This window comes from Colias eurytheme, chromosome 5 (assembly GCF_061535395.1).
Source record: "Colias eurytheme isolate Ceu_HAF_F1 chromosome 5, ilColEury1 Martin Lab GWU primary, whole genome shotgun sequence".
NCBI lineage: Eukaryota > Metazoa > Arthropoda > Insecta > Lepidoptera > Pieridae > Colias > Colias eurytheme.
The window spans coordinates 3,391,652-3,416,734 of NC_142984.1; the positions used below are offsets into that span (position 1 = coordinate 3,391,652).

A 25,083-nucleotide genomic window follows, 5' to 3' on the forward strand; every position below is an offset into this window, starting at 1 on the left:
TATTGTATTATATTAATTCTGTGATATTAATCTACAAAAAAATTAAACTTTATGAATGGAGTTTAAAATAAACTTTATCAATCAAATTTTTATTTCGTTTGTGTATATTTATCTTATTTTTTAAAAGTATTATATTCAAAAATTTCTACTTGTATTTGATAATTTATTAAAAATTAAAACTATAGTTTATTTCCGAACGAAAGAAACGGTTCTCCCTTGTCTTGTCTATAATTTTATCCGCCATCTTGAAAGCGTAATTGTTGTCATGTTTACGTTGTGTGGACGGTGAAATTCGTGGTTTTTATGATTTCAAATTAGGTATTTATTACAAAACTTGATTATAATTATGTATATAGTGTAATTAAACCTAGATGTGTGCGATTAGTACAAAAACGGCTAATTTTGAGTGTTTATAACCCTCGAAAAAGTTGCCCAAAGAATGGGCGCCAAACTGGATCACCGTTGTTGAAATACAGTGATTTACATTTATAGCAGAAAGCCTAAAGAACTTTTATATGGTTTATATTTAGTGCAGTGCTTATATGTTTGTTGGTTTCAGAACAATTTTGATGTAATTGGCCAGTTATAAAATACAAACAAAATGTTTTATGCACATTTTGTGCTGGCCAAGAAGGGCCCGTTGGCCAAAATTTGGTTGGCAGCCCACTGGGACAAAAAGCTTACCAAGGCTCATGTATTCGAAACGAATATTGAAAAGTCTGTCGATGGAATTTTGAAGCCTAAAGTGAAGATGGCCCTCCGTACATCTGGCCATCTGTTGCTTGGTGTTGTAAGGATATATTCAAGGAAAGCAAAGTATTTGCTACAGGATTGTAATGAAGCTTTTGTTAAAATCAAGGTGAGGAAATATATATGTTTCATGTACTTTGTATTGTATATCCTATTGTATCTGTTATTCTTCGTCAATTCATATACTAAACGTTATCATTAGTTTATAATATGTGATAGTGTCCGCTAAATATGAAACGGGACTTTTGTTTATGGCTATGGCTTTTTAATTCCAATCAGATCAAAATAATTTTAACAGATTTCTTCGACTTTACTGCTGTTTTACATACTAATATTCTTTCTCGATCATACTAGTTCATAAGTATTTCAGTGATTGCTAAGATTTATTTATAAAAGCTAGAAGATACATTATTCAGACATACATTATACAGAATTCATTATTTTAGACTTCATTGCTGGTAATGAACCATCTTATTCAATAAAAAAATTTACTGGAAATGGTTTACGATTTTTTAATTGTCAATTCTCATTTTATTATTGTTTGCTTTGGCGGCGCATATGATAGAGAGACCTTGTTCTTTGCCTGTTCCCTAACCTTTGTATCATATGTGTGTTCAATACAAAGAAACAAAATGTTCAAAAGGTATTCTTTGCAGATGGCCTTTAGGCCAGGTATGGTGGATTTGCCTGAAGAACATAGGGAAGCAGCAATGAATGCCATCACTTTGCCTGAAGTATTTCATGATTTTGATACTGCCATGCCTGAATTAAAGTGAGTACAATAGTTTTCAGGGATTTAAAAGTTTATTTGTTACACAAGTTGACATGTAAAAGCTATCAATAGGAGATATTTCATTTTGGAAGAAAAAAAATATTCACACTTGTAAGGAATATTAGATACCATAAAATATCACGCATTGAGATGCATAAAATTATTTTCAAATGGATTGATATGGAATAATACTATAAATATGAAATATGTAATACCATATTTTTTAAATTATGCATTAGCGTAAATATCTAAGTTTCATTTGTTTTTAACATTATCATATTATAATAGTGTTTACTAACAATTATATACTTGTATTGTGTTACAATAAAGTTATTACAGAATTATTAAACAGCCTGCTTTCTGAAATATTTCAGTGAAGTGGATATTGAAGCGCAATTCTCTCTAAATCAATCAAGAGCTGAGGAAATAACAATGAGAGAGGACTATGGGTCTCTCAATTTGGTCACTCACGATGATGGTTTTGGAGACATGGGTTTTGATACCGAAAACCCTGATATAATGAGAGATGCCATTGGCAACGAGGGTGGTTTGGAACAAGTAACTTTCTTTTTTTTTGTTTCATTTTCAATTCTGTATATATATCAATGAAAATAGAATTGTTCAAGTCATTGTACATGACAAATAAACTGATTTCTTTATTTAACTTACCGTAACATAAAAAGGGAGGGAAATAAAACCTCTCAATTGAATATTCAAAACCGGTTCATAGATATACAAACAGAAACAATTTGGCTTATACCTAGTTTTGAGCCAACTTTTTATTTTTATCATCATGTCAATAATTTTCTTTCATCCATTACTATTAAAATAACCATTCCTCAATCTAACGCCTAAACAATGATTTTCAGAGTAACCTATTATTTGCGGAAGGATCATCGCTAGAGCTGACCAAGGATGGTCCAACCACCAGTGCAGGAGTGGGTGCAGCTCCCGCATTAGCGGAGGCTCATGCCCCTCAAATGGAAGCCGCTCCTAATGCACATATGGATGATGGCTTTGGGGGATCTATACCGGATGTTGGCGATTTCGGACGTAAGTATAACTTGAATAAAAAATCAATTGAAAGAATGGCATTCGTATTTCTTTTGTGTCATAGCAATGTTTAGACTTGTAAATTTGATTACATACAATATGTTACACTCAATACAGAAAACAATTAATGATATAACAATATTTACAAGTTACACAGTATGGTCACATTCAAATAGCCACATTGTGATATTATTTTGTCTAATAGCAAAAGAGACAAAATTCAAAAGTTTTGTGGGCACTATAAGTTTTAATTAATGACTTTAATACTTGTTGTTTTAGAAAATACTTCACGGATTCATGGATATTTGATGAAATAATTCCTAAATTCTCTTGATGTTATAGTGTGTGTGTATTTTTGGTTATTGAGTGTAACATATAAAAAAAAATATAATCTGGTAGATGCGGGAGGCTTATTCGAAGGCGATCTTTTCGGAGATGTGACTGCTAGTAGTTCAGGCGCGGGCGCAACTCCGGGAATGGCTGGGACATCTGCACAGCCGCAATCTTTACAAGTCAGTTTCTTTTTATTTTTGTTTTGTTTTAATTTTGTTTGTTAATTTTGGAATGGTCTATTTTGTATTTGCTTGACCCTTACATAAAATTCAAATTTTAACGTTTTTTCCTTAGATTATTGATTTGTTTGAAGGAATAACTATAAGGTCACGAAATTAAGCAGAATCGATCCTATTTATTAGGTAAATTGTATACTAATTTTTACTATCACCAAAAAGTCATACCATTAACCCGTGACGCGTCCTACGTACAGCGGTTGCTTGTAACTCAAAATGGTACTGTAGCGTCCTGCGTACAAAAGCTGTTCCTAACGCGGCCAATGACTTTGAAGGTCACCTGTGGTTCTTACAAGTGAATGTTTCCAGTATAAAAAATATTTCTCTATGCCTTAAACATTTATAATTCGAATCGACACGACTCCGAGACAGGCAATAGAGACTAAAACCACAAAATAAAAATAAAAAGTGAATCATTGATTGAGTTGCGTCATCGGCCATAGTTTGTGACATTTGTCTTGTTCAACGAATATTTGGATTGTGAATTATGCCGAGAGGAATAATTAGATGAGTGATAATTGAGACGTATATTACTGGAAATTTTACGTAGAATACGTTTATGATATTGGTTTTAGGGATATTTGAAGAATACTCAGTGAAAAAGTGTCTCAACTTTTCAGTGCGGAAGACGCAAAATGGCGCTTTTTTTCTTGTTTGTGAATAATGGAGATTTGTTATTATTCATAGTGAAATACGTTGTGTTAAATGTGTGAAAATATAAGTGAATGTATTTGGCAATCGTGTAGTGATATGAAAACGTGAAAATGATCATTTGATGACTCAGCATTATCATGTAAGTGTTAGTATGTAAGCAATTCAAAATTCAAAAAAAATTCAAATTCAAAAATTCAAAATTCTTTATTTGGAACAATAATTTGGAGAAATGGAAAATATATCGTCATGATTACATTTTTATGCTATAACTAGTTTCTTCCTCTTTCCAAAAATATATCATACATGGCATATAATTATAGAACAATAGGGTAAATAAAATTTTCAAACTCGGTAGTCATAAAAAAGCTAGATTTCGTGAACTCCCTTGACACTATCGGGATCGGTGCCGGCTGTGCGCCGGACGCGTAACGGGTTAATAAAAATATCTGATAGTCAATTTACTATAAGTCACAAACAAGTTCTTTACACATATAAATAAATTAAATAAAAACAAATAAATGATTTGACCAGGCCGAAATAGACGCAGCAGGCGTAGCGGGAGCGGAGGGAGGTGAAGCAGCCGCAGATGCACCAGACTCTGATGATGATATGGGAGACCACTATGATGCTGGAAACTCGCCGCAACACAGGTTAGTATCGGTTTATAATTAATAATTTATTTGGAACTGTAAACAGCAAGAATCCATTGGTCTTTAATTTCTAAATGTATAATACTTATAATGTAAAATCAAACACAAGAAAATTGAATAATGTAATTTTATTTAATAAAGAAGTGTTTGTATTAATTTTAAATTTAATTTGACAGTTTACTCTGTATTATATTATTTTTGTCCTAATTTTGGTCAAAGGTTTTCAAAAGAGTTGTCCATTAATTGCGATCCCGAAATTTGAATTAAAAGTAGCAATAATATACAGCCATACTATCTTCATGTTCTATCTTGTTAAATTTTTTATTTAATTAAGAAAAAATGTTCAGTAATTTGCATGAAATTTGTTACTCGTACGTTTTAAAATTGTACATACCTAAGAAAATATATAACCTTTTATAATATAATGCAGCTGGGCGGGTTCCCCCGCGCCGGAGAGCGCCGCGCCGCAGGAGGAAGCGATGCCGCCGCCGCCCGCGCCCGCGCCGCACACACCCATGGTATGTTATATTATTACACGCTTTATATTAGCTTCACCTGTATGTTTGTTTGTAACCAACTTCTTTGGGCGCGATTTTGACCCACTTTAAACGGCCAGATTTCGTTCAAACTTTGTAGATTTATTGAGGAGCGATGACAATACACTAATTTGATAAAATTTTCTATTTTTTAGTTCGGTTTTCTATAAAAAGCGTGTTTTTTAGTTTTTTTAAACTATTATTATTTTACACTTTAATATGTTAGATGTGATTTGAAAGTTTATTTGCATCGTGTTTTAATGATATACCTCGCATATATGTGTTATCATTCGAGTAAATTCTGCGGTATAAATTTTTCCTATTTATGTTCATTAGATGGGTGGTTGTCACTGTAAATTTTCTATCTGTATTGGAATATCGTTTTAGGAATTATAACTTGAAGAGTGACTGAAACGGATTCTTATGACAAGTCACAAGAATCCATTTCAGGGTTAAACCATTCTAATCATTAGAATAACAACACTTACAAGTTTGAAAACAAACAAAGGATAAACGAAAACGACGATTAATGTCATGATTAATGTTGTATTACTAGGAGGTAGATGAGCCCCCGCAAGAAGAACCTCGACCTGAAGCCCCAGCGACGCCGGCGCCTGCATTAGACTCAACTACCTTGTTACAGAACGATGAGGAATCATTTGCTTTGGCACCTGTGGACGCTACTGTACTTAAAGGTAGGGTATTCATAAATTACTAGCTCCCCAATAGACATAATTTTGTGATCCCTTTTTCGTCTTTTTTCGCCATATTCATATGGAGTGTGCATTCAAAAAAACGATAAATAAAATTGGCCGAAATTGTCAACCCATTCTCGAGTTTTATTTAAAGTGTTTTGTTATTATAACATAAAATGAATAGTAAATAACTTCATAGTCTTTAAAAAAAAGGCAGCTTATTTACTATATTGTATATAATAAATAAAAACAGCAAATCTATAATCGAAAAAAAAAAACTAATAATATTTATAAGAATTCACATAAAATAATCTTATACTTTTCACAGGTATAACAAAAACGAAACGCAAGCGTAAACTCATAGTAGATGAGGTGAAGAACTTATCTGGTGAAGAGATGAAGAACCAACTCAGCAATACATCGGATATCGTGATCACCCTGGACCTGGCCCCACCGACCAGGCGCTTGATGCACTGGAAGGAGTCGGGGGGTGTGGAGAAACTGTTCACCCTGTCTGCCAGGCCGATACCCTCGAGGGTGCTGTTTAAGGTATGTTTTGAACAAGTATGAGATATTGTTAGGTGTGTATGCTATGATCATTTTAAAATTAGATAAATAAAGTTCTGGTTCGAATATGTGTTTGTTATTAAATATGCTTTAATTACGTTGTAATTATGGTGTATTGAAGATTGTTTTTAATATTTATAAATTCAAATGGATCTATTTCTAAAACTTGAAACTAGTTGCAAAAATATAAATGTAGTAAAATATAAATGGCAATTCATCAGTGGTAATTTTGAGTACTAACCTAACGTTTTATCAGGAACTAGCTTACCGCCCGCGGCTTCGCCCGCTTTGTCTAAAACTTAATAAATTATATACTAAAACCTTCCTCTTGAATCACTCTATCTATTGAAAACCGCATCAAAATCCGTTGCGTAGTTTTAAAGATTTAAGCATACAAAGGGACATACGGACAGAGAAAGCGACTTTGTTTTATACTATGTAGTGATATTAACTGAATATAATAAATTGACAGAAGTACCAGCGCAACATGACGCTCCGCACTGAGAATGAAGAAGAGGCGAAGTCTCCGGAGCCCGAGCAGGCCGTCAGCAAACCGAGGGGCAGGAAACGCCGTCATGAGGAGGTTCGTCAATTATCTATATTATTATTATAAAGCTGAAGAGTTTGTTTGTTTGTTTGAACGCGCTAATCTCGGGAACTACTGGTCCGATTTAAAAAAATCTTTCAACTCTTTTTTGAGATTTGAGTTTTTGGTGAAAAATAAAATGTTTCGAGTAATTTTTTATGGAGACAGTACAGTTGAAAAAAAATAGTTCTGTTGAGTAATTTGCAGTCACAACATTTTAATATTCATTAGGCTACAAAATATGAATGAATGAATAATGGATGACTGATTCTTAAATCTAGATGGTTACAAAATATATTATTACGAAAAAACATTACAAGCATTAAAATTTAATAACAAAGAAAAACATTTGTTTTTATCTATACTTATATTATAAAGCTGAATAGTTTGTTTCAAATGTGTAATCTTAACAATGTAATATAAAATAATTAATTTAAAAACAAAATTTTAGCAGCCAATCCAAGCGCCAGAAACCCCGGCGCCAACTCTACCAGCGCCTGACATTCAACCGCCAACACCTGTGCCACAAGAATATGAACCATCTGTCGGTGAGTCACTGCGTTTTATATATTGATGCTAAATTTATCTTTGGGAGGGTAGATTCAGATGTAGGCTCTGGAAAGTACTAACTACATCCTTGAAAATTTTGAATATTGAAAAAGCAATATTTTTGTGTCAAACTTATATTTTACACAATGTCTGTAAAACAATGTGTTATTTGTTATTAATGCTTTTTCCGTTGTTGGTACGCGTAAAAGCTATTTAATTTTTCTTTGTATTTGATGACGTAAAAATTAAAAGTTTATGTAAATAACTTTCTAAAAATACATGAAAAATTAAATTAAAATAAATAATGACCACATCTGAATCTACCTACAATTAAAACTATCAGAGGCTTTATCACTAAATTTAATACTCCATATATTAACTGATCATTTCATTACTAATTTCACTTACTGTTTTTGTAAATATGTAATAATAATATTAAGACCACTGTTTCAATATCACTTCATATAATAATTAACTTTCATGCTTTTGTTAATATTTTGTGTGTGAAAAACTTTATCGTTCTCCGTTTAGAAGGAAAAACACTGACTGAATTAGATACTAGATACTTCCTATTAATTATTTTTATTGAAATATTTTCGAAGTTTGAATTGTCTTCTCTATTATGATTGTAAAATAAAATATAACACTACAGGAAGCACCAAGTTTGTCGCCAATATTAAAAAAGCTAGTTTAGTTATGAAAAAGTCTTACCTGGGTAATTCAGGTGTGTGCAAACATTCACATAATCAATGCGCTCATGTATGGAGGTATTACATTTGGAAATGTCGTCCAAATACAAATGTGTTTGAGTATTTGTGTGAATATGATTGACTGGCACACAAATACGAATGTAACCCGCTCAACATGTAGTTAAAAAAATATTAAGTAGATTTTGCTTTTGTCTTGAACATATTGGTTTCATTACGACATAATCTACAAAATATGATGTCTCATATACTCAGTCAATTCCATTCAAATAATTTAGTATCTAAATCAGTTCAGACTTCAGACATAATTTATCGAAATAACCCATTGAGCCCCGAACGGCCCGATCGGGCCACGACACAATAGATTTTCTATTGTCTGTGATTCCGATGCCTGAGTTATTAGATTGAGAACTGGTAAACATAAAACGATAAAGTTTCCACACTATCACACTAACGCATTAACCCGGGTGCGGCAGACGCGGAGGCGGCCAGCTCGCCCGCCTACCGCTCGCCGCAAGCCGACGACGAGCCGCCCAGCACGCCAGGTAAACGCACACCACACGTCTTGTATGGGGGGCTATAGGTGTACATCATATATCATATATATACACTATACAATTTCATTAATTTATCAACCACGCCAGGAAAAGGCACACATCAATGCTGTCTTGTAAGGCGAGGCTGTGGGAAAGTGGTTCTATAGGTGTACATATATACAAGTCCAGCCGCAGGGCACGCCAAGTAACGCACGCCACGACCCGCCGAACGCGCCAGATAAACGCATAACATACTACTAGGTTTTAGGTGTGCATACAAAAACTACACGAAATAATATAGTTTCCCACACAAACACATTAACATCGGTGCCGTGCGGTCAGTCGCACGGCCAGTTGCCTAGCACGCCGGGTAACAATATTGATCACATACAATAAACAACCCGACTCATAATCGAGCTCAAACATTGTCCGATACAAAACTCTGATTACGCGTGAAGAAGGCAGAGTTGCAAGTTACAATAGTTAAAGACTTTGAACATTACTGCCATCTATTAAGGTGTTAAACGAAATGAAGGGTTAATGTTATCGGTATATCCCCTGCACATTTTTTGATGACATTTTATGAGCCTAGTTGTTTTAGTACTTACATATGTAATTTACGGCGCCTGCATACAAGACTATTGGAACCACTTTACCTATATGCATTATTAATAAATCATGGATGTCGCTTATTAACTAATACTTCTGCTGTCATAATATTTCGATATCATTTGGTATATAAAAAAGCCAGTTTTCTTTGTCATATAATTTGTTTGGTTGGGGCGTGTATTTTGTGATATGTATTTATGAATAGTTTCAAATTTTTATTTGCACTTTTAGAAAGTCAATCTTCAATTAAAATTAAAAAAGACAATGTATGAGTACGTTTCATGTTCTTTTTAAGATATTAATGAATATTCAATTTGACATAAATATAACGTAAATTTATATTATTTTTTGCGATTTTTGGCATTTTCAAATTAATAATATGTTCTTTTCATAAACTGATGACTAATTATATCCATGTATATAGGTATGTTGAGCAGTCTAGGCGCTCCACTAACGCCCGGTGTGCTCGGGCCCTTAACACCTGGCACGCTACTGCAGGGCGGCATCACACCGGGCGGTTTGGCGCATGGAGCTTTGACGCCAGGTCAGTATGAAATGAGATTTATGTTATAATCTTCTTATATATAAAAATGAATCGCAAAATGTGTTGGTAAGCGCATAACTCGAGAACGGCTGAACCGATTTCGATAATTCTTTTTTATTATATTCCTTGAAGTACGAGGATGGTTCTTATGTAGAGAAAACGTAAACATGTACCGCTACACGGACCGCTAGTTTGATATAACTATATAGATGCTTAGCTGCTTATGATAAAATAGAGATATTTTATCTTAAAACATATAAACGAATCTCATATTTTTTAATATAAAGTCAAAGCATAATTATGGTTTTGGTCATTGATTGTTGTTTTTTATGTATCGTTTTTGTGATATAAAACACGATAGATTTAATTTTCTGTTCCAAAAAAGAAATTTTGTTTGACACCGGAGTTTGAAGATAAATAATAAATAAATACGATACATACGATAAATAATTTTTATTTATTTCAGGATTATTTCGTTCTGTGTGTAATTAATTAATAAACGTTTTTGTTCGAAATGTGAATATTTTAACGCATTTCCCAGGTGGTTTGACGCACGGAGGTATGACACCAGCAGGCTTGCAGCACGGCGACGGTCAAGATCTTGGGCTGCCGGGCAGTATGACGCCCGCTGGCTTACATCATGGTGGTCAGTTATTACTTATTAGTATCAATAGATAGTTTAGTTTTAGATAATAATCTAAAACTATCATGAGGTAAATAAAGGCGGGTTGCACTCCGGGAGTGCCGGCAGAAGTGAAAATTTGATTATTAACGTTGAGCATGTTTGATATTTTGGTATGGTATCCGTCTTACGCTTTTTCCATCAGAAAAAGTGCTCAACGCCGCTAAAGAAGTTTTCACTTCAAAAATAATTTAGTATGAATAAAGTGTTTATGAAGTTTTCAAAAAGTTTCTGATAATCATTATAATAATGCTTTTACATTGATGTAAAATTAAATGTTCAAACTTTGCTAAATTGCGAAAATATTTCTCGTAAATAAACATTCACAAGCATTAACAACACATAATTTTATCCACCATCGACTTATAAAAAGAAAGCTTTTTAGAAGTCGATAGTGGTTAATAAATTAAATCTTGTTATCCAGGAATGACGCCAGGCGGTATGACTCCTGGCCTCGGTCTGGACAGCGGTATGACGCCCGCAGGTTTGGTGCACGGCGGGCTCACACCAGCGGGATTGCATCACGGTGGAATGACGCCAGGTAAATATGCTTGTAACATATTTCTTCGTTCTTAAGCTGGCTTATGATAAATAGTTTATGAAAATAAATCTTAATATATATAAATCTCGTGTCACAATGTTTGTCCTCAATGGACTCCTAAACCACTTAACCGATTATAATAAAATTCGCACACCATGTGCAGTTCGATCCAACTTGAGAGATAGGATAGTTTAAACATGTATGTACCATGGGCGAAGCCGGGGCGGACCGCTAGTAGTTTATGAAAATAAAAGTCGTCAAATGGTCAAAATGCGCTTAATATATTATCAGTGAATTATGAATTCTATTACCAGGTTGTGTAACTGGTCCTAAAAGTTATATGTAGTACATTCTTCTCCCTTACTCTGATTAGAGATACTGTTCAAATTAATAACATTTGATTTGCCAATGTGTTTTTCAATGCAAAGCATGCCAATAAAGATCTTCAATAGATAAGTGTTAAAAAAATTAAATTGTTATGATACTACTTTCTTCTTTCTTTCTTTCTTTCATATTATATTATTTACAGGTGGCCTCGACCACGGAGGCATGACGCCAGCGGGTCTGCAGCACGGTGGCATGACGCCAGCCGGCTTGACGCACGGCGGTATGACCCCTGGCGGTATGACCCCTGGCGGTCTGGGACACGGTGGTATGACTCCCGCCGGGCTTGGGCATGGAGGAATGACGCCCGCGGGATTGGGGCATGGGGGAATGACGCCCGCGGGTCTGGGGCATGGAGGCATGACGCCAGCGGGCTTGCAGCACGGAGGAATGACGCCGGCCGGTTTGCGGCACGGAGGAATGACTCCTTCAGGTAAAATTTTTATGTCTTTTTAGTACACGTCACCTAATCTGTACGCAAGTTAAATTGGTAGGTCGAGTTTCATTGATCACTCAGTTAAAATATAACAATATTTATTGAAAGTAATTATAAAATTTTAAAATTTTGCTAATTTGTTTTGCAAATTGAACAATCCTCTATGAGAGTTGCAACATTCCAATGGATTATTTTATAAGTTACAAAACAAATTTTTCGTTCGTAAAGCACTCCCTAATGTTCGCATTATGAGTCTTGTAAATAAAAATATAGAAATACCACTCATTATAGCAAACTTTAAATGATGAAAATTTATAAATAATCCTGTATTATTGCTTTCCTATTATTCAAAATCACTTTATTTCCTAGGTGTCCAACACAGTGGGCTCTTACACCACAATGTAGAACTACCGATGATGCCTCAAGGCGGATCTGACAACCCGTTATTATCTCACACCGGCATGGACCACATGCATTCGCCATTACATAGATCGGATTACCAGGTAATTTATATTTTTAATGATGGTAAATATTGTGTTGTTGTAATATTACAGTACTAATTATATACGATATACATATAAAAAAAAGACAGGTTGCACTCCGGGAGTGCCGGCAGAAGTGAAAACTTGATTATTAACGTTCAGCATGTGTACGGGCTAGCCGTACATCCTGACTCAGCGCTTTACACGATCCTATTTCATTATGGTGACAAGAACATCTTCACCCAGTTGGTCTGCGCTCGCGGCTCGTGTAAAGCGCTCGGGGTGTACGCGCTATATCAATTAATCTCATTATCAATCAACTATCAAATATATCAATATCATATTATCATCATTAGTTTATAGCAATCAACAATAAAGTGATCAAAGGCAATAACTTGTTTTACATCATCAGTAGAAACTATCAAACTATCAATTTATCAGCTAAAGGAGTGTATGGGATATCATACCATATCAATCAGCAGCCCATACATCTCTCTTTTTGGTTCTTCGAGCGAAAAATAAATATCATTTTAATTATCATAAGGACTCTCTTTTTGGTCCTTCGTAGCCTTGGACCTCGCGTGTGGACATATTGTGTGTGTGATCAGTGTTGTGTTAGTGTTCACAAGTGAGGATTGAATCAAGGAAGTATCAATATCAAGCAGTGAGTCTTTAAATTTTTTATCATGTCTAACGCCGAAGATTTGCTTCAAAATCAACAACAACTATCAAATACCATCGAAAACATTTATAGTAATTTTAAAAAGGATGGCGCGGAAAGGAAAACCTTCGATTACATAAAAAGAAGGTTGGATGTGCTAGATAGACACTGGCACGAATATCAAGAGAATCATAATGCTTTATGTAATATCGAGGTCATAAGATCTCATAGTTATTTTGAAAATAATGAGTTTGAGTTAGCGCAAGATAGATATAAATATATCAGGGGAGTAATTTCTAATTATAATCAAGGCAAAGAGGAAAGGCCTAAGACACCGTTATTACAACCTGCTAAACCTCTCGGTGTCCCAGGGACCTCTCAATCTCAGTCATCTTCTAAGGTACTAACTGATCAAATAATAAGTAGCAAAACTGACGAAATGATTCGTAGACAGATAAGTTATTTTAAGGCTTTTGATCATACAATATCAAATATCATTTTGGATGATGTTAACGAAAAGTGGGAATTCGATCATTTATTAAAATCAATACAGTCGCGCTGGTCTCTAATAGACTCTCTCCATTGGGAGTTGGACAGTGAGCTTGGGGGTAGAAACTCGGAATACGAGAATACCTTTTTATCATATGAACAAAAATATAACGATATCATCAAATCGCTTAACAAAAAATTATGGTCTATATCACATAGGGAACAATCTACACCACATATAGAAATACCAGTATTTAGTGGTAATTATCATCAGTGGTGCTCTTTTAAAGATGTATTTAAAGAAACAATTCACGACAATCCATCATTATCATCGGCGCAAAAAATGCAATTCTTGAAAACAAAAGTTAGAGGAGAAGCTGAAAGGCTTATTCAGCATCTACCAATAACCTCGGATAATTATTTAATATGCTGGGATATACTTAATAATCGGTATAATAACAAATCATTAATTTTCCGTTCGCATATTGATATTTTATTGAATATACCTGTCGCTCAACAAACATCATTAAATCATATCAAACGGATACATGATACGACCATAGAAACTATCAACGCTATCAAAAACTTAGGTGTCGACGTAGGATCGTGGGATCCATTAATCGTACATTTAATTGCCCAGAAATTGGACTCCGAGACGCATAACGCATATATCAATGCTTTAAAACAGCCTCGAGAATTAGCAACATTAAAAGAGTTTTTAACATTTTTGGAGAACAAATTTACATCATTAGAGTCATTAAAAAAGAAACCTGAGATCAAGAATTCATATCAACCATTTTATAAATTAAACAAAAATTTTATCAAGACATCGTTTCCCACAAGCAATAAATTTATTTCCCATTCCCATCAAAATCGCAAACAAGAAGACCCATCAGTTCCCATCAGTTCGCAGAAACATCATAAATGCGAACTTTGCAAAACCAACGAGCATTGTCTGTTTTACTGTAATAAGTTTTTGAATATGACACCGCCAACAAGACGCGGCACGGTTACAAGATTGGGTGTATGCGAAAGTTGCCTCTATTCACACAATGGTAAACCATGTTTTTCTGAAAAAAGATGTTTGAAATGCCATGGGAAGCATAATACTATCATACACGAGGCGTATGAGATTTCCATTCCTAGTTCTTCGAAAATAGCAAGCCAGGGTTATCAAAAACATGAGCCGCAACAGGTGCAGAGGAATGCTCACGTTTCGATGCAACGTGAAACACCTGAGATTCTTTTAGCGACAGCCATATTAAAAGTACAAGCAAACGACGGGTCATTTATCAAAATGCGGGCTTTAATTGATCAAGGTTCTCAAACCTCACTTATCACAGAACACGCTGCTCAAATTTTAGGACAACCTCGACAACAATGCCGTGGTGTAATATCAGGTGTCGGTATCAAGGAGAGCAATTGCAAGGGTGTCATATCAATCACATGTGCATCAATTAACAATCATTTTCAATTTGAAACGGAAGCATATATCATGAAAAACCTAGTGAATAACCTGCCTAATAGCACTTTTTCGAAGCCATTTTGGCCGTATATCAACAATATCAAATTAGCCGATCCCGACTTCAATATAAGTCGCCCGGTGGACTTGCTATTAGGGGCAGATATTTATTCATTAATTGTTATGGAAGGAATTTGTAAAGGTAATAATAATATGCCTATAGCACAAAACACACAGCTGGGTTGGATTTTGATAGGTAGCGTGAAAACTTTACAATGCAACGTCGTCATCAATAATTTGGAAGAAATTCAAAAATTTTGGGAAATCGAGGATATCATTGAGGAGTCGCAATTATCAACCGAAGATCAACAATGTATCAACTACTACAAAAATACAACAACAAGGCGGGAAGATGGCCGTTACGAGGTTCGTCTTCCAATGCATAACAATTATTCGGAAAAATTAGGAGAGTCAAAATTCAAGGCTGTAGCGCAATTTAAATCGTTAGAAAAGAGATTTATCAAAAACAATAACATTCATACACAATATAAATTATTTATGCAAGATTATCAATCAATGGGTCATATGATACCGGCCTCTAATACGTCTAAGCCAGAGTGTTTCAATACTCATCATTGCGTGCGTACAGATAGCGACATAAATTCGAAATTTCGAGTTGTGTTCAATGCATCATGCAAAACTTCATCAGGATACAGTTTAAATGACCTTATGCAAAAAGGTCCGAATCTTCAACAAGATTTACAGTCTTTAATCATTAAATGGAGACAATATCAATTTGCTTTTACTGCGGACATAGAAAAAATGTTTCGTCAAATTTGGCTACACCCGGAAGATCAGAAATTATTAAAAATAGTATGGCGGGACTCTACTTCGGAACCTATTCGTGAATATCAACTCACGACGGTTACTTATGGTACGAAAGCAGCTCCATTCCTAGCTATGATGACCTTAAAACAGCTGGCTAGTGATGAGAGAAATAATTATTTACATAGCTCCGCAATCGAAGTCTTAGAGAACTCATTTTATATGGATGACGTCATACACGGTTGTCATTCCATAGAGGAAGCTAAGATATTACAAAACGATTTAATTAAGTTATTGCAATCAAGTGGCTTTAACTTACGTAAGTGGAAATCAAATACTACGGAATTATCACAAAATATAAAAGAATCCAATATCAATTCTAGTGATTTTAGTTTTAAACAATCAGAAACAACAAAAACGCTAGGATTAGGCTGGAATCCCGAAGAAGATATTTTTACATTTCATTCGCAACTAGAACCCTTGAAATCATCAAAAATAACAAAAAGAATGCTTTTATCAGACATATCAAAATTATTCGACCCTATCGGATGGCTATCACCGTTATCAACAAAATTAAAAATTATTTTTCAACAAGTATGGGCGGCGCATATAGGATGGGATGATCAAATACCAGAAGAAATATATAAGGAATGGATCAAAGTTAGAAACGATTTTAGCGTGATCAAAGATATAAAACTACCACGCTGGATTCACACCCGTAAGTGCGATAGTATCGAGTTACATGGGTTCTGTGACTCGTCTATGAAAGCATATGCATGTGTTATATATTGCCGTGTAAATAAAGGTGAAGATTCACATATAACATTATTGGTTGGAAAAACGAGACTTGTGCCCACTAGCAAGGTCGTTACACTACCTAGATTAGAATTAAGTGGAGCATTTCTTTTATCAAAATTAATGAATAAGGTTAAGGAATATTTTAAGGATCATGATATCAAAATGTATGGATGGGTTGACAGTACAGTAGTTTTAGGTTGGTTAAATGGAGATGCAGCTAGATGGAAAACGTTTGTGGCAAACAGAGTGCAGCAAATAACGAAGGTCATGCCTCCAGATTGCTGGCGGTATGTCAAATCAGAAGAAAATCCTGCTGACTGTGCAAGTCGAGGTTTATCAGCATCACAATTGAAGGATCATTCTTTGTGGTGGCAAGGCCCCAAGTGGCTATCAACATTTAGTGATCAAAATAATAAGGTCACAATATATTCAACAGATCAAGAGTTGAAAGTATCAAAACAAGTTACCGCTGCGGTAACAAATCATCATAATAATTCTATCATACTAGATATATTATCAAAACACAGCACATTCCGTAAGGCTGTGCGAATTGTTGCATGGATGTGTAGATTCACCAACAACAAAAATAAATATCAAAGTTATTTATCAGTGGAGGAATTGAAACGTGCAACATTGCTTATTATCAGAAATATTCAACAGTTATCATTTGAAAGGGAAATATCAGATTTAAGAAGTGGTAATAATATACATAGGAAAAGTAAATTGTGTGAATTAAATCCTTATATCGATCAACAACAAATCATCAGAGTAGGGGGAAGGCTGCGACATGCTTACCTTGACCCTGACATGAAAAATCCGATCATCATACCGAATAACAGTCGTCTCTCGAAATTATTAATTAATGAAGCACACCAATCTACTTATCATGGAGGTGCTAGGCTAACATCATCATATTTGAGGCAGAAATATTGGATTATGGGTGGCTATAGGGCTGTTAAAAAGATAGTACGACAATGTATCAAATGTAGGAGGCATAATCCCACCAAGCATCATCAAATTATGGGAGATTTACCAGCTGCTAGAGTAAACCCATCAAGACCCTTCTACAACGTGGGAGTCGACTATACAGGTCATGTATTTATCAAATCAAACGCTGGAAGAGGTATCAAGACAACAAAAGGTTACATTGCAGTATTTACTTGTATGGCCACCAAGGCTGTACACCTGGAACTGGTATCAGATTTATCAAGTGCAAGTTTTATATCAGCCCTGCGTAGAATGTCAGCTCGCAGGGGTAAGCCTGGTCACATCTACAGTGATAACGGCACTAATTTCATAGGAGCAAATAAAATATTACAGCAAGAATACGATGAAATACTCAAAATATTTAACACACAATTTCAATCAGAGGTGGCGGATATGGGCATAACATGGCATTTTAATGCCCCATCTTGGCCTTCAGCGAGCGGTCTTAGTGAAGCAGCCGTCAAAAGTCTCAAATTTCACCTTAAGAGGGTGGTTGGCGAGCAACGATTAACATACGAAGAATATAGTACAATACTAGCTCAGCTGGAGGCTTGCTTAAATTCAAGGCCACTCTGTGCTTTAACAGAAGACTCCGAGGAGCTCGATTATTTGACACCATCACATTTTCTAGCCAGCGGTCCAGTATTATCAATATATGAAACAGAGAGAGATCTACGAACAAGATTACATTTAGCACAAAAAATATTTCAAGACATATGGAAGAGGTGGCAACATGAATATTTAACAAATTTATCAACGAGAAGCAAGTGGAGACAATCAAAAGATAATATCAAATTAAATGACATTGTAATCATTCACGACAGCAATCTTCCCGCAGGAAAATGGCCTTTAGGGCGAGTGGTGGAGTTGCATCCTGGTAGTGATGGCTACGTGCGTGTGGTCACATTAAAAACTAAGAATGGATATATCAAAAGACCTATCATAAAGTTATCAATTTTACCCGTCAATCAAGAAGAAACAGTATCAAACAATCATACAACCACGAGAAGGAGAAATCAAAAGTACAATTTTGCAACCGTCGCAACAACAATTCTTCTATTTTTTATGACATTATTTACAAACACAATCGCCTCATATAATATCACTCCGCTACAAAATAATACAAGTTTATTTTTCGACGACATTGCAAAAATGCATTTAATAACAGATGACTGGAGACTCATTGTTTACTACGACATGAACCCGTATTGGCATGGCGACATGGCGTCTCGCAAGTATTTAGAATACTTAGAATCCATCTGTGTTAAGATAAAACAACATTCACAGTGCGAAGGTATCATGTATCAATTAAATCACGAGTACTCCGAGCTACAACATTACAATAGATTGTTGCTAGATCAGCGTTTGGACGGGCACGCGCGCAGACGGCGCGGCCTTATCAACGGTGTAGGTTACGTCGCTAATCAGTTGTTTGGAATACTCGATAGTAACTTTGCCGAACAGTACGAGAAAGATATCGAATTAATTAAAGTAAATCAGCGGCACATGGCTAGTTTATGGAAAAATCAAACTTCCGTTGTAGAAGCGGAATTTAATCTTATCAAAAGAATTGAATCAGTTATGCAAAATCATCATAAAAGCGTTACCAAAAAGTTAAATGAAATCGACATTGCAATGGGCGTATTGCAGTCGGAGATGCAAAACAACACCTATATCAGTGAATTTACTATGACAGCGATAATCGTTAATAATATTTTAATTAAACTTAAAAGCATTCAAGGTTATCTATTAGAAACTATCACAGATATATTTAATGGAAAATATAACATTCACTTTTTAACCCCCAAGCAACTGCAGGAAGAGTTGAACATAATATCATCCCAATTATCAAAAGATTTATCACTACCCACTGACCCCACGAATCCATCAAGTATTTATAAATTGCTAAAGATCAAAGCTAGATTATCAAAAAAGTTTCTCATATTCGAAATATCAATACCTCTAGTCACTAGAGATACATATGATTTGCTCAAGGTCATTGCTATTCCAAAACAATTTGAAAAAAATATGATCAGTATAGTACCTATTAGCGAATACCTGGCGCTAAATATAAAGAAAGACTCATTCATAATGCTATCAGAGATCGAATTACATGTTTGTGAGAATCAAAACATAGAGACAATGTTGTGTCGTATTAACAAGCCTATTTATCATTTTAATAGCGAAAAAGACTTATGTGAGAAAGCAGAAAACTCCAACAGCTGTCTAACTGTTATGAATAAATGCAACAATATTTTAGTTTCAATCAACAAGCCCAATAAATACTTTTATTTTTGCTGCAACAATTGCCAGTACAAGATATTATGTGAACAAAAACTTATGGCCATCCAATTAAATAACACCGGAATCATATCAATTGATCAAAATTGTTTGATAAAATCATCAGAATTTTATATTCAAACTTATAGAAAGAAGAACAATATATTGCAAATAACACCTGATATGAACACATCATGGTTATCACCTATCAATAATTTAATAAATTTATCATTAACGGACCTGCCAGCCGATGAGAGTACAAATAATATCACATCAAATATTATCAAGATTGAAGAGCAAATTAACAACATCAAAAAGATTGATCCAGTCATCGATGGTATATCTTATCACGATATACATCATTATGCGATGATTTATCTCGCCATGGTCATCATACTGGTTATCGGTGGCATCTTATTCTGGCGGGCAAGGCGGCGAGCACGGGGCTCACCGTCTCAACAACAGCAGCAGGGGTCTCCCGCGCGAGCTAGAGGCTCGCCACTACAGCAGTCGCCGGTGTCGTCGACGCGAGCCAGAGGCTCGCCTCTCCAGCGGCCGCTGGGGCCGGTGGCGCGAGCTAAGGGCTCGCCATTGCAGCAACAAGTGTTAGTGAAAAGTGATAGTGAAAGTGCAAAAAGCAAAAAGTGTGATCGGTCCACTTCCCCAAACAACACTCTATCAATGTTCAATGTATAATCTCCCCCTGTGTTTAGCATTTAAGATCATATATTGTAATATCATCATCATTAGATATAAGTTCTTATTGTTTATCACCTTGTTTAGTTTTAGATCATTATCATATCATCAATATCATCTTTTTGGCCTGGGAGCATGTACGGGCTAGCCGTACATCCTGACTCAGCGCTTTACACGATCCTATTTCATTATGGTGACAAGAACATCTTCACCCAGTTGGTCTGCGCTCGCGGCTCGTGTAAAGCGCTCGGGGTGTACGCGCTATATCAATTAATCTCATTATCAATCAACTATCAAATATATCAATATCATATTATCATCATTAGTTTATAGCAATCAACAATAAAGTGATCAAAGGCAATAACTTGTTTTACATCATCAGTAGAAACTATCAAACTATCAATTTATCAGCTAAAGGAGTGTATGGGATATCATACCATATCAATCAGCAGCCCATACAGCATGTTTGATATTTTGGAATGGTATCCGTCTTATGCATGGAATATAAGGGCTTAAAAAAAATCCGTCTTACGCTTTTTCGATCAGGCCACGTGTCCTGACGCGAGTTTAAGATTTTATACCCAACGCTGCTAAAGAAGTTTTCACTTCAAAAAAAATAAGCAATTAATGCAATAGTTTTGACTTTAGTGTGTATAATATTCATGTGTGGTTATGATTAATTATTCATCTAGCAATTTTTGTCTTTTAAAAACTTGAAAATGTATTGTTTTAACCAATGCAAGTAACAGAAATATATTGTGTTAATTTATTCACAGAGCAGCTTGCCCATGACCAACTTAGGGTATGACGACCAGCAGGGACACCAGAGTCCACAGCACGACTACGACTTACCTTTAAGTGTGGAGAATGTGAGTAGTATTCAAAATTTGTTTGTTGATGTTGTTTATTATTCAAGTAGTTTTCTATTTTTAATTCGCTTATATTAGTTTCACCTGTATGTTTATATGTTACAAGTAATCAACTCTTTTTGACTCGAATTTGACCCACTTTTAACAGACAGATTTAATGCAAGCTTTGTACACTTAGCAAGAACAGGTGATAATACAATAATTTAATGACCTTGAATTAAATGGATGAAACTTTTTCGTTTAAATATTAACAAAATTGCATACATTACGAAGCACGCTTTTTAATACACAGTGGTGTATTAAAAAGCGTGCAGCGTGCAATGTGGAGCGGAGCAATGCGGGTGAAACCGCGGCGCACAGCTAGTCTGCAATATTTATACAGGGTGTCCCACTGTTGGTATACTAAGCTCAAAGGAGGTTATAGTTTTACATACGCTGAGTACGTAAAAAATATGTATTTATAAAATTCCAGACGCATTTTTTTTTCAAATAGATGAATTCTTAATACTCTATGTGTACACCCATAACAAGCAACCCGCCCAACTTTGCCACCAGAACGTGAGCTATCGTTTAAGATTATGTTTTCATAGACAAAATGATCACATTAGAGAAGCGGTATATGCCGGCTGCGCGATGCTAGAGAAGAAAACATGGATTTTCAAGAAAAATTTAGCAAAAAATTTTTTACGTAATTTTGTTGTCGTATTTTATTATTATTATTTTTATTTTATTATTCGTATTTTTTACGTGATGCAAAACTACAAGTCCCTTCGCGCTTAGTATACCAATAGTGGGACACCCTGTATAAGTGTGTGTTGTGTGGCAGCCGGAGGAGGGGCGCGGCGGCGAGTGGCGCGAGGCGGGCGAGACGGAGGAGCAGTTCGAGGAGCGCGTGCTGAACCGGCGCGCGGCGCAGCTGTTCGCGCTCATGCGGCCGCGCCTGCACGCGCACCACGCGCTCGCCTTCGCCGACCTGGCGCCGCCGCACAACAGCCGCAAGCAGGTACGTGCTTTTTATTTTTAAGCTATTGCATAGCTTCTATCGCGGGCCTTGAGCGCGGGGACCGAATCCAGAAATTTAGTAACGAAAAATCTCACTCTCCCCACTCCGACGGGCGCGGAGGTGTGGCTTGAAGGCATAGCATGCAATAGCTTTACCGTGGTAGTCCCCGAGTGCCACACGTCTTTTTTTATAGTGACCCTAGCAATAGGGCAGGCGACTCACTTGGTGGTAGGTGATAGACGCCGCCAATGACGCTCACGGCATTAAGAACACTGCGATCGTATTGACGGCTACGTGTGCACCTTAAAACGTGTTCCGCTCATGCCGCCAACTGGATGGTAGAAATAAACTTGGCCTGATGACCGGCTGCCGAGAGAGTCGCGGAAAAATTTCAACCTGCGGCCCCATCATTCAAACAGCTCGACGGAACACAGGGGGGATTTTAGTTGGTAAGAATCCGACATAACCCACGGCTGCTTCCCCGAGGACAGGTAGGTAGGCAAGATTTCCCCACTATAAAAAAAAGTACGTGCCGCACCCTAGCGGCTTCTATTGCAAAAAACAGTAGGTAATTTTTGAAGTGAAACTTCTTTATCGGGGTTGGACAAAAATTTAGTGTAACATTTTTGCGTTACGCCGTACGCGTGACATTTTTGCGTTACGCCATACTCGGGACATTTTTAAGGTCATAACGAAGTTTCACTTCTTACGTGTGTACTCTAGTACACGCATACATTTTTTTTAGTTGGAGATTCAGTTACTACGAATATTCATCATCACCAGCTAATATTTTAGTCCCATTGTAGAAACAGACTACACGACTTATCAAGTGGAGGTACAGTTTTAAAGTAAATAAAGTTAGTTTCAGAATTATGCTTTCACATTTACACACACATTACAAACACATGCTACACTAAAATTATGTCAATGTTGTGGAATGTTAATATTTTGTTCTTTTTCAGGTTGCACAAAAATTCTACAGTTTACTTGTACTGAAAAAACATCAAGTATTAAAACTGGAACAAAACGAAACTTACGGACCGATAACCATCACGAAGGGCGCCCAGTTCGAAACGGAGGCGATTTAAGATTAGGTCTAATTTTAATTAAAGATGTTAAGTATATAAAAGAGGGTAAATTTATAGTACGAGAGTTATGTGTGAGGATAGCGTGGGAGCCAAAAATATACTCGAATTCATGGAAACTTCAAATTGGACCAAATTATATTATTCTGAATTGTTGATCTCAAGATTGCAACAAAAAAGTGAAGTCTACTTAACCTTGATGTTTGTTGGATTTTATTATTTATTCGAGAGGAGTTTCGTCATATTACATATCGTCAATTCGAAATAAGGGACTATATTTTAATATATGAAAGTATTTAAGTATGGTAAATAAAAAGTAAATTGTAGTTGAATGATTAAGTGGACTTTTCTTTGGATAATTGGTTTCTGTGAACTCGAATTTGATAAAAGCATGGTCTGAATTGTAATTTGTCGGTTAGACATGTAGTGAATTGCCTTAATTTGTTTTGCTGTAGGTTAAGTGAGAATTATTGTAAAGATGTTTACATTGTTTTATAGCTTCAATAGTGACAATAGTTTAATATTCCTTCTTACTCATATTTAAGATTTATAGGACAAAATTATGTTTTCAAATTGCAGGTTCCGTACAATATTCTGTTCAAAAACAACATTAAATTATTATTGAGAATTCTAGATTATAGTATTATTACAGATTTTTTATAGATATAAAGAAAAAGGAATACTAACTTCTAAGTTTCACCCCTCTCAATATTTTACGGAATCTGCGAGATAGAGACAATTTGCAGTTGACATTTTATTGTTGTTAGAATTATGTTAGAACAGTTTGTGCTTTTCAAATCATGTGTAAAGTGGGACAACTATTGAGAGCAGGGGCACATGTAATTTTTTGTATCTCCATTACATATCTTCAATTTCTCAAATACGTCGCTTTCATGCTGTGCATGAGAATTGTGTGGAAAGTTATTGAACCTTAAAATATACTAGAATATTCTTTTTAGATGTCACGCAATATATAATAACATATCTGTACTAAGAAAATAAGTATTTTTTAGCCTTATGCTCGCTAGCCTTAAATTTTTGTAAAATCTTATTAGGTAAATTAATGTGACCCTGTTCTTAAGAAATTGATTCCAATAGTTGTTCCCATATAATTTAATGGTATATTTTTAAGTAGTTGAAACATGAAAAATTATGTACAAGTGTATGTTAAGTGATACCTAATTAACTAAACACCAAATAAATGAAAAGGACATTGTCTATATAAAAGAAATACAATATATTTACATGTTTATACAAGTTAGTTGAATGTGTGGCGTGTGAATGGGGTTTTCAACGTTTCTGTATTAAATTTGTTGAATAACGCCAAATTGAATAAATAACATTCGGAAGTAATATTTTATGTTTGTGTTCATTTTGATCAAAGCGGCGACCAGACATCGTGTATAAATTCTAATTTGGTGCATTCAGAATGCCTGAACCTATTTTAGTATTAAGAACCCTGTAGTTATATAACCCAAGTGCGTATTTCCTTGCTATGTACCTAAGAACTGATCGTCTTACTTGTGCCTCCTTGTGTTGTTTTATTCGTTCGAGAATGTGGAGGTACGCACTTGGGTACTTATCGGTAAACTTATTTGCAATAAAACTTGTTGATTAAAATATTTT

The 25,083-nt window shown here is 35.4% G+C and overlaps 2 protein-coding genes across 5 annotated transcripts; both read left to right on the top strand.

Annotated features, from left to right (window-relative positions):
- The first annotated feature begins 230 nt into the window (after positions 1-230).
- Positions 231-25,077, top strand: vtd (RAD21 cohesin complex component verthandi). 4 transcript variants are annotated; one of them, XM_090101834.1, is made up of 21 exons: positions 231-318; positions 560-859; positions 1,407-1,522; positions 1,897-2,080; positions 2,392-2,575; positions 2,975-3,087; positions 4,330-4,448; positions 4,879-4,966; positions 5,541-5,679; positions 6,008-6,228; positions 6,719-6,829; positions 7,284-7,380; positions 8,565-8,633; positions 9,658-9,777; positions 10,319-10,423; positions 10,884-11,000; positions 11,530-11,817; positions 12,190-12,323; positions 21,277-21,369; positions 22,196-22,372; positions 23,335-25,077. In XM_090101834.1, the coding sequence occupies exons 2-21, from the start codon at positions 602-604 to the stop codon at positions 23,458-23,460; spliced, it is 2,859 nt and encodes a 952-aa protein (XP_089957960.1). In that variant the 5' UTR covers positions 231-318; positions 560-601; the 3' UTR covers positions 23,461-25,077. The 4 variants fall into 4 exon arrangements, with proteins under 4 accessions (XP_089957960.1, XP_089957961.1, XP_089957962.1 ...); XM_090101835.1 differs by having other exon boundaries at positions 7,287-7,380; XM_090101836.1 differs by lacking the exon at positions 8,565-8,633.
- LOC149908370 (uncharacterized) lies at positions 12,989-20,500 on the top strand. The gene has a single exon (XM_090102169.1). The coding sequence runs from the start codon at positions 12,989-12,991 to the stop codon at positions 20,498-20,500; it is 7,512 nt and encodes a 2,503-aa protein (XP_089958295.1).
- Positions 25,078-25,083: the final 6 nt, after the last annotated feature.